Raw genomic sequence first — 10,946 nt, forward strand, 5'->3', positions numbered from 1 at the left:
TGAGAAGAAGAAACAGAGCTTGACAAGATCAGTCCACTTCATTATTTTTGACTTTTATTGTTTCCTGGTAGATAAAAAATACATCCAAACAAAGGATAAACTTACTTAATTCACATAAACTAGTTCAGTCCAGTTAGCATAAAAATATTAATACTATAAAAGTACTCCAATTGTCTTTTATAGAGAGAGATGAGACTCTTTCTCTTCTTTCTTCTTTGGCTTTGATTTCACCACAGGAGTTGCAAACAGTGGAGTCAAAGAAGGATTCAAGGCTGGATCTAATGCTGGGTTCAGGGTCAGAAGGTCAAGTATCTTGGCACTCTGTTCACCTGCTGAAAAACAACATGTGATGAAAGACAGGAGATACTGGTAGGTTCACCAGTTTGACATTTAGTTTGGCTATGTTGACATTTCCTGCCATACTACTCCCACATTTTTAAGTCCTATTCATAGGATTACAGATAAAGTGCTGGGATGACTGGATGTTTCTCCAGTTGTATGAAGCACTGCCATCTGTTGATGCAAACTGGAAAGTAAACAAGCTTCATCCATCATCGCTTTAAAGCAGTTGTAAAACTACAGATGGTAAGCTGCGAACAGCTCGCTTGTTAAGCAGCAGAATGCAGGCTGGCTAGCATACACACTTTCAGCACAGGTTGCAAGTAGTTTAAGGGTCTACTTGCAGAATAGAAGAATAGAAGGTTTGGTGATAACCCCACAACAATAATTCAGAAATCCCAGAATAATTCTACAGTGGATTGTTTTAAAAGACAAAAAAATAAAAATAAATCAGCCTGAAAAAGAATGATAAAAGGAAAAGATAGCCCAAAGAATATTCGAAAAGCTTTCAAAAACTTTATGTTCAAGCTGCCCGATTAACGTGGGTTAAATTCTGACATCTTTAAAGGTATACTGCAAGATTGAATTCGTCCAAGAGTCCAATCTTCCAAGATTAAAGGATTCTCTCTGCAAAGTTTCAGGCAAGAGCTCCATATTATACTGAATTTCAATCATCTTCGCAATATCCATGTGTGCGTTATTACAATTGCAAGACCGCCCAGATGCTATACTTGTCAGGACATTATAGTTGAAGTGTCAGGCATGCAAACCCAGCAAGTCATCAATATATTTGACCAGCTGGATGAAGTCTAACTGCTAAAACCTAATGTTTACATCTAGTGGTTGAGATGCTACAGCTAATGGAAGGAAGTAGAGAAGTTGTGTGATGGTAAAGGAAGAGAATTATCCAAAAACTATGGATAATTGATTTTATCATTGCACTTTACTGTATATCAGTAGTATCACAATGAAATACTTAATTGATATTGTGTGTGCCCTAGTTTAGACAGTAAAAATAAAAATATCAGACAAAGTTTAAGTACATGTGACTTGTGATACAAATAGCAATGAAAGGATATTTACATTGTCACCGACCAAGTAATCACTCGATTTAAGTCCTATTTAGATACACTCTACTGCTATAGACAAAAACTTCATATGGACACAAAAGGTAGAAAAGCATATTTATGTATTGTACTTAGTTTCAATACTAAAAAACATGATTTTACATCGTTCATTTCTGAACCTTTACATTGGACATGATTATAGCAACCAAAAATCTTTAGACCAACATCCAGAAATAATCAGGATTGCATAAATGTGTTTCTGTGTGTGGCAGAAAGAACATGAATTCTCTCAGTGTCAGAATGACCTTAAACTTTCCTACCCCTGGGTAAGATTGCTTACCAGAGTTGTCCTCCTCGCTGCTGGACTTCTGGTCTGCACTGTGGACAGAAACGCGGGCTATAGCTGCCAGCTCAGTAATGAAGCTTTCTTCTGCCTCCTAATGGATGCAGACACACAGCGCTCTCAGTCAGCATCGTTGCAAGATAAACAAATTCACTCACCTGCCAACAAATGGAAAATTACAGTGGCACACCAACCATTAACTGGGCTTTAATCCGGTCCATGCTTTGGTCCAGCTCTACTTTTTTCTTCCTCAGCTCCTCGTAAATCCTCTCCTGATCCAGATGACTTTGCTGAAGGAGCGTTTTTTTATTCAGTTCCACCCTACCATGCATGAAAACAAGCACAAAGAGTTAATTATTCTGATTTACTTAACATAGTCCATCTAAAATTGTAACTACTGTTAGCGTTTTTCTGCACTGCCTCTCAAAATACTTTCTTTTCTATTTTATCCAATTACAACGGCACACTTTAATATACTTTAGTGTGATTCTATGCTACAATTTTGCTCTATCACATAACACTCTTAAAATACACTATGATGGTCTTGATTAACAGAATAGTTCCTCTGATGAACTCTACCTTTGTTGAAACTCTGCAGAAGCGGGTCTCTTGCCCCAGTTCACAAGTTCTCTCAGCAAAGCTCTGCTCAGCTGGCTCCTGCCATCTTTCCTCTTATTCATCTCTGAAAAAGTTAGCAAAAACAAAATGAAATAGTCAAGCATCTTTTTTACTTTTCGGTTTAGCAATAGTGTTTTATACATATGGCAGCCTGCGTAAAAAAGGCAGAAAATCAGTCAATATACAACAGACATCAGAACATTTAGATCAAGAAGCTAAATATTGTGCTGATAAGATAATCCTACCGTGGCTTATGTTTGACTGATCCAGCTGCAGATTACTAGAAATGTCTCGTAGGTCAGAGTAATAGATGTGAACCAACGCCCTGAGAGAATCTTTGGTCAAGTAGACACTCTCTGCTGCAGCCTCAGTCAGGTGATGCTAAGGTGAAGGGACAAAATGAAAATAAAAACTTGTTATGTTCTATATTTTGGTTGAAACCAATTACTCCTACTCGCAAATTAAGATATTCAAACAAGCCCCTACTTTCAGGCCCAGGTCATGTTTAGAGGAACTATGTGACTGTGTGGGCACAGCCTCCATCTTGTGATGGATGGCGTGGCTGAGGGCGTTGCCTAGCGCCAGCTGTGCATGGCTCTGAAGAAGCTCCGTGGCAGCTTCCAGCTCAGACAGGAACTCCTGTTGGAGGTTGTTCTCCAGTAGCTTGCTTTCTGGACCCAGGTGCCTCTCCGCGAGGCTGGCCCGGCTGTTCTGTATGGAGACAATCAAGGGGATTAAGACGGTGTATCATCCCAGAGGAAACTTGTGCAAAAGTAGGTGATTCAATTGTTTCAGATAGAGATGCATCAAGAAATCGACAACCGACCGCAGGCTAGAAACTAAAAATCCTTTTTCTTTTTTTCTGATCAGTGAACACATCATTTGTAAGTGCAAACAGATCGTGCATCACTTTTCCTACCTTGAGAGCTGAATCAACACAGGGTTGGGTTTTACTGGGCTCTTCCACTAGCAGAGCTCTGAAGTCAGTCTGACAGAGCACCTTAAGTTTGGAGAGCCTCATCTCTTTCAGCATCTGCAGACTGAAGTGCCGGACAGTAAAGGACCGCTCCATCAGCAGCGAGAGGTGCTTGTGTTTCTTCTCTATCAGTTTCCCTATGTCACTAAGAGAAAAATCATGCAGCATTAATAAGGGAACATATCTACACCGAAAAAAATCTACCGTTAATTTAAATGTGCGTTTATGTAGGTCTTCAGTGTGGTTGCAATGCTGACACTTCCTCCCATCCCCAAGTTTCACCTGCTAAGAGTGTAGCTCTGTCTGGCCACCATAGCTTGAATGATTTCCATCTGCTGTTCACCCAGATGTTTGAGACAAGACTGCCCCAGAGCCATCCCTTCAATCCACACCTACAAAAAGACAGACTGAGTTTCAAACTCTGTAAAGGAGCGAATTAAAATGAAAATAGGAATCAGGCAGTCAAAGAGACATTTGATTCACAGCCTGGTGTCTACCTGCTGATCCCTCTCCAGCTCGGTCCTGATGTCGTCCAGTTGCTGCCTGGCGGTGCTCTCTGCCTGCTGCAGCTGATCAGCAAGCTTCTGCTCCACGTCCAGCCATAGACTCTCACAGTGCTCAGCAGTGAGGTTCAGCTGAGTGGGAACAGAGGCCAGAAAGATGTCCCTGGCTATCTCACTCAGCCTGTTCGACCAAAGGGCCCGAAGTTTCTGGAGGCGCAGGATTTCTCATCAGCTTAGCACATATACATGTACAAATACACCCAGTAGGTAGGTAGACTGAGTGACACAGCTGCACATTTATAACACGTTAAAAAAAGAAATCTTCAACACTGACTTGCAATAATATGCACTGACCAACCATAAGAACCTTTTTTATATTGTTTCATAAATCTACTAATCACAAATCTGAGCTATAGTTTATATAAAGAGCTTTTCCCCTTTTTTATATAATTATTAGCATGCAGGACCAGTTTTAGGTTAGTGTGAAGTATGATAGAAATAGAATAGAAACGCACCAATCAATTTTGTTATAGCTAATTTCTAAATCTCTGACTTGCCGATACCGACTTTTTGCGTATTTTGAATAGTCTTAGAAAAACAAAAATTATTAACGCCATCTAGAAAATAGCAGACTTTAAATCGTCTCTCATCAACTCAAACTTCTGCACCAAAGAGTTATTGTTGGCTCACCTGGTAGCATAAGGAACTGATAGAATTTGCATGTCGCTGGAATGCACCTGATATGTTAATGCTATTTTTATATAGTCCATATGTATAATAATTGTCCTTTCTTCAAACAGAGTTCAGGTCCCAAGGTAAAGCTGCTTTCATATTGCTGAGTTACATTGTGGCCACCTTATAAACTATGAACTATTAGTAGAAAGTTATCTAGGAAAAGGAGGTTAACCCTTTATGTCCTAAATTTAAAATCTCCGCCTGAATAGTTTTTTGCTTATTTCAATTGTACGCAGTTCTTTAAATGTCCTGTGAGTAAATATACTTAGTAAAAGGTACTTGAAGAGCCTTGGTATTTCTACAAGTGTTTATAAGGGCTTTTAACTTGAACAGATGTCAGCCTCTGACAACCAACAACACCTACAGCTCATGGGTCAGCTCTTCATAACCAGCAAACAATTAACTCACAATTGAATTGCTTTACCTTCCAAAGGCTGCAGAGGGCCTCTGCAATTTTGTTATCCTGGTGCAACTCCAAATCGGAAATCTCCTTCCTGTGTCTCATCAGTACCTCCTGGTAGATCTGAGGTCAGAGTTAGCTCAGAATCAGCTACAAGTTTCAATACATACAGCTTTAAAAAAGAAAAAAAAAGGCCAACAGATAATTATAACACAGGAAACATGCAAAGTGTTCTAACAGAGGTTTGCTCCTGCAGGTCACAGCGATTCAGTCCCATCTCCAGAGCTTTACTCCTCTCATTCATCTGACTCTTCTGAAGCTTCTTCTTCTTGGACTCCTTTTTGCGGCACTTTTCAGTCACCAGCTCCCTTGTCTTCTTTGTACATTCTGTAAAATAAAAAAAGGCAAACCCGGAAACAAAGCCATTTTCATGATTATGCCTAAAACTATTTGCATAAATATAACATAAACAGACTTCAATACAGGTAGAACATAGGAGTTTTAATTGAGCAATCAGTAACAGCTTCGCCACTCTACAGACTACTGAGATTATCCACATTAGTAATAAAATGACTAACAAAATCACTAAATGTGAGTAAAGAAATAAATAAGTGATAAACTGCTGGTTGGCTACGTGCTTCAAATCCAGATTACTGTTATCACTTCATTGAATACCCATAGTGCCTGCAGGACAGTTTCACGAGAGGCTGCATAAGAATCTGGGAGACATTATTATGAATGACATTGTGTGCGCTCCTAAAATAACCTGGCCTTATTGGAGGAGCGAAAGAGGAATCCCAGAAAATGCTCTATTTTAAAAGAGTAGGTCCTTAAAGTTAGAAAAGTAGGCTGAATGTTGAGCACTGCAAGATGCAGCCACAGAGGAGCTGAAAGACACACATGTTATTACACTGATGCGGTTATCCTTTTATATTTGGAGCTATTCCTCCATGATATTGTTGAGACATTTACTCCAGACACGCACCATACATGCACGCACACTCAACTACGGACACAAAGATTCTGCACAAAAGCCTTTTGTTTCATACGGACACTTTCTGTAGAAACGAAACTTAACTTTAGCTCATCGTCTGACTACTAGGTAGTGACGTAACACACCAGCAGACCAGGAGGCGGACTTTAGGATATAAGCAAGGTGTCTTCCGTGTTTGAGCAGATGCTGTATAGATTCGGGCCTTTACACTTGACATCCACATAAGCCTGTAAGGGTAAGCGTCTCTTTCTTTTTAGCGCTAAAAAGAATGAAATAAGTAAACTCTGATTGTTCTGTGTTGGCTGATTTCCTGTTTGTGTGCTCACACGTTTTGGGTCCGTCGAGTTTAAATCACAACAATATGTTCAGGTTCTGCATCTTACCCTCAGTGCTCCGATGAAGTCCTTCGGTCAGAGCGGCCTGAATCTCAGAGAGAATCGTTTCCGCTGGGTTAAGCTTCGAGCTTTCACCGTTCGTTAGCTGCTCCAGTCTTGTGGCGATCAAACCCATTCTCAGAGTCACTTCCCACCTCAGCAAGGCAGGCTGGGACTGAACGAGCCCTGACAACTCCTCCCACCACAGCAACCTCTCCAATGTTCTCTAAAAAATTTTTTTACAAGGATTTGTACAAGTGTTTTACAAATGAAAAAGAAATTCCAGTGCAACCAACTGTCTTCAGAAGTTAGATAATGTCAGAGAGCGACGATCTATCCGCTGCTAGTCTGCCAAAATATGGAATTCACCAAAGCTGGTTGGCTGGACAAGGAGATCAGCCAAGACAGCAATGCTAACTCTGGAGGAGCTGCAGAGATTCACGGCTCAGGTTGAAGAATAGATAAAATGTTAGATGTAACATCAACAGGTGGCTCTACGAAGTATGAACTAAGTTGGTTGAATACAAATGCATGCCACACTTTTCAGATTTGGATTTGCATGAAGCTTTGAGAACTACTAATTATTAGTTTCTTCCTCTTCGCAGCTATGCACCAACTAGTGTTGGAGTGTTGGTCTCTCTCTGAAACATTCAATAATTTTTTTTTCTTCTTGGAATTCATGAAATGTGAAATTCACTCAAAATTTTAAGAAATCAGACTAAATAATTCTTCAAAGGACTAGTAATCTGATCCAAAAAAGTATGAGACAAGACAATGACACACCGACCAAAAAGATACTGCGTTACCTTCAGATCAGCTTCCTGTAACATCGTCAGATGCTCCTCTACTGACAAGAGAGTCTGAACGATGAACAGGATGTCATCATGTGCTTCCTCAGGAGAGAAGCCACTTTTCCTCCTCAGCAGATGCTGACACAAATCCTCCAGTTGTGAGCTGAAACTTTTAGACTATGAAGACACAATAATGCGAGTCACACTCCTTCTTTAAGCTATCTAGCAGATTTGCGACACTTTTTTGGGGGCGGGGAAAATCAGGGCTCCAGTTACCGTTTGAAGGATGCGTTCAAGGAGATCTTTCTGAGCTCTCTCAATCTCCTCCAGGGAACAGAAAGCATCCTGGATCGTCTCTTTGGTGGTTTGGCCCGTCGTCAGCGGTTTTCTCAACTCATTCAGTTTCTTAAAATGAGAAATTAATTTCAATGCAACCAAATGAAGGCATGCGCATTCTTACAAAGTGCCACAGATTTTAAACATCTGTTTGTACCTTTTCTTGCATCATAAGTGTGTCCTTGGCAAAGTCTGCGTCGTTTTTGTCTTTTGGAAACCGAGAGCTGAATATAACTTTAAGCATCTGCAGAAAAATCTGAAGTGCGCAGTAAAACAACATGGTAATTAGCATCATTTGGGCACGTTTGTGATGCATATTGACAAATTAATCTACCATCACAAGCTCACCAGATACTTTTCTTCCTGAAGCTGAAAGCTGTGCTGTTGTACTTCCTGCAAAGCCAAACAGTACAGGCTGATCCTGCCTTCAAAGCTGTAAAGACAACACAGTTACCAGGATGCCGGGTTGTCTTGGTAACACGTAACCTCCAGAAGGTGTGTGGCTCCCACCCGGTGTGTGTCAGTGTGTGGGGGTAGTGGAAGACTCTGGTGAAACTCTGGTTCTGCAGGCTCTTAGGGAGCTTCATGTTGGCGATGAACTGACTGCTGTCATTGTTGTCCTGCTCCTGGCTGAGAGACTCTCCATCGGAGGATGAGGACGACTCCTCATTAGGCATCGGCGGCAACTTTGATTGCTCATGAAGGGACGGGTTTGACGCGCCGTCTGCTAAAGGCTGACAAGTACATGGAGAAAAAGGATAAAAAAATGATAATTTTGTAACTGTATTGCCGTTAAAATGCATGCTACGCCTTGGAAAACAATTCATAACGCCACCATGGGACTTTTTATGTGACAGACCAAAAGAAAGTAAAGCATAATTGTTAAGTGAAAGGAAAAGTTAGCATAGATTTGGTAATTTTATTTCACAAATAAACATCCTGAAAGATGTGGGATCTGTTTCTATTCAAGACCCCTTAAATAATACTTTGCAGATACTATTATAAATCATCTTCATGAAGAATAACTTACTGCTTGGCTTTCACATACTTTATTACCTACAAAATAACATGGAGTTAAATAATTTTCCCACTTAAATATCTTTCAGTAAACAGTATTTTGAGTTCTTTTTGTTTCAATATTAATGTTTTCTACAAGCAAAACTATGCTATTGGTTAAAACACATGTTGCTTGGGTCGGGCCAAAAGAGTATTTTGGTAAAAAATAAATATTGGGGTTTTCAGTCATGCGTGAGAAGACAGAAGAAGGACTTACCCTGTATTTCTGGTTGATTGGGTAAACCACCTTGGCTCTGGAAGCAAATGCAGCCACATCACTATTCATAGGAGGACGCTTCTTTTCCTGCACATCGTACATGAACAATGGGAAAGTGACACTTCTAAAGATGTAGATACTGATGCAAGGTATGAACTAAAGATAAGCAATACGATATTCGATTATCATGGATTAGAACACATCAACAACCTGGTGTTATTGTAGTGATTTCTTCAGAGGTTCACACACTTTTCAGCTTCTGACCCCCAAATTAACAATGGAAGACACTTGATACTCTATCAGCTGATTATAAATGCATTATTGGTAATAATAGAGGTGACAACACAAGCAGCAACAAATATTAACACACTGATGCTTTTCTTTCTAAATACTGTATTTTTCTCTTATAAGACTTCCAGTAAAATGTATTTTCTATTCTTTTATTTTCAACCCTTTCTGTTCTGAAATGCTTAAAATAATTACGAGAGAATTATTGATGTCCTTTATATGTATATCAATTGATATCACCCAGCCTTGGGTTAAACTACTTTTAAATTTGCAGTAGGTATGATATTAGATCAAACTGAACATGACTTTTTAATTAAGAGTGCTAAGAAAACATTTGCAGGGCTCCCTGAATGGATGGATGAATGGATAGGGGTGGTTAGGTTGTGCTGGAAAATTACTGTAAGTTAACACCTGCTGATCATGTTAACTTAAATGCTTGTGAACTCTCACCAAAAGAACTTGTTTGGGCTACACACACAAGGTTGGAAGTTGTTTTGCTGCAGCTGCAAGGGAACCAGACTGTATCTCCCATGTTTTGGATTCCTTACCTTGGTATAAAACCTACGTGTTGTCTCTGCCTGCCAGAGCTTTCACCCAGAACTGCTTAATTATTAATTGTCCTACAAGCTCTCTGTATTGTGCACGATATATGAATAAACCTGATTGAGTCATTTCACCTGACAGTGCTTGGAAAACAGTTTTATTTCCACGACATACAGTACAGACCAAAAGACAGTTGTGTCCAAACCTTTGGTCTGTACTGTAGGTCAATGGACAATTCAGTGGAGGACAAAGTGCGAATATTTATATTTATATTATAATATTCGTATTTATGATATGAATATTTTCCACTCTTATATGCGCGTCCAGATCTGGAAAACACAACATTTTAATTCCTGATTTTTCCAGAATAGAACCCCTTGTAAGTCACTGAGTGAGAGGAAGCCAGATAAGCACTTTGTCATTGGCGGAGCCACTCGCGGCCTCCTTCTCTCTGTTGCTGACACAGTCGCTCTGATTATTGTCAATATTTCCAACATCAGGTTCCAGCAGCCTCCTCGCGTTGTAAACCTGCAGGAAGACGGGTAAATGCAGCCTTTTTATGTTTAAAGGAAATCATTAAGGGGAATAATGCTATTCGATTTGTACTCACTTGTCTGGTCAACAACAGAGGCTTCATGCAGAAGACATAGAGGAGAGCTGCAGCCAGGATACCGGACAGTCCGCCACACACTGCAGCCGCTGTCAGCAGTCCTGGATACACATGCAGCGACTCGGCGACACTAACCAGAACATCGGTGCTGCATTCCGGAGACACTTCCGCCGTTGTCATTTCAGACAGATTTAATCTACATAGACAAATCACGGACCTTGTCTGGGGTAAATACTGTAACACTTCAAAAGATCCGCAACTTCATCGCAGAAGCTGAAATCCTCGGACTCAAATCTTTCGTAGAGACGTTCATGTTGTTTCAATTCTTTAACTCACTTCAAAACTTTTCGTTTCTACTTTACAAAACAAAGTTCAAGCTGTAGTCGATGGACGGACCAGACTCACAAAGAGGGTCGTTCGTGCGTCAATGCACAAAACCCAGCAAATTAGGTCTGAAATCTTAAGTGTGTTTTTTTCAAAATAAAGGCACAAACAAATAGTGTGGCTATGGCTTTCTGCTGCGATGGACTGGCGACCTGTTCAGGGTCACTGGGGATAAGAGCGCAAGATGATGGATGGATGGATGGATGGATGGATGGATGGATGGGTGGATATGGCTTTCTGCTCAGGGCAGCATTGCCTGGTGGGGCACACGATGCAAAAAAAAAGTCACTCATGACATATTATATATTAATATCTTCCAACATTTGTTTTCAATTTTTCACAGGATAAAGTAAGTCATTAATGATTTAATAT

The 10,946-nt window shown here is 40.2% G+C and overlaps 1 protein-coding gene across 2 annotated transcripts; it reads right to left on the reverse strand.

The window, feature by feature from the left end:
- Positions 1-32: 32 nt before the first annotated feature.
- evc (EvC ciliary complex subunit 1) lies at positions 33-10,636 on the reverse strand. Of its 2 annotated transcripts, none has more exons than XM_028003583.1 (20): positions 10,191-10,636; positions 9,995-10,108; positions 8,750-8,836; positions 7,987-8,210; positions 7,825-7,909; positions 7,634-7,732; positions 7,417-7,545; positions 7,156-7,317; positions 6,359-6,575; positions 5,220-5,368; positions 5,006-5,104; positions 3,841-4,053; positions 3,626-3,735; positions 3,287-3,488; positions 2,854-3,078; positions 2,613-2,748; positions 2,329-2,431; positions 1,944-2,070; positions 1,747-1,843; positions 33-329 (listed from the first exon to the last, which is right to left on the reverse strand). In XM_028003583.1, exons 1-20 carry the CDS (start codon positions 10,368-10,370, stop codon positions 178-180), a joined length of 2,910 nt encoding a protein of 969 aa, XP_027859384.1. In that variant the 5' UTR covers positions 10,371-10,636; the 3' UTR covers positions 33-177. The 2 variants fall into 2 exon arrangements, with proteins under 2 accessions (XP_027859384.1, XP_027859383.1); XM_028003582.1 differs by having other exon boundaries at positions 33-332.
- Between the last annotated feature and the right edge of the window lie 310 nt (positions 10,637-10,946).

The sequence above is a fragment of the Xiphophorus couchianus genome, chromosome 20 (genome assembly GCF_001444195.1).
Source record: "Xiphophorus couchianus chromosome 20, X_couchianus-1.0, whole genome shotgun sequence".
Classification (NCBI taxonomy): Eukaryota; Metazoa; Chordata; class Actinopteri; order Cyprinodontiformes; family Poeciliidae; genus Xiphophorus; species Xiphophorus couchianus.

Coding starts and splice junctions, on each gene's coding strand:
- evc (XM_028003582.1), bottom strand. CDS start 10,370: ATGACAACGGCGGAAGTGTCTCCGGAATGCAGCACCGATGTTCTGGTT. Junction 6,576..7,155: donor TACAGGAAGCTGATCTGAAG/GTAACGCAGTAT, acceptor AAAATTTTTTAG/AGAACATTGGAGAGGTTGCT. Junction 3,736..3,840: donor AGCTGGAGAGGGATCAGCAG/GTAGACACCAGG, acceptor GTCTTTTTGTAG/GTGTGGATTGAAGGGATGGC.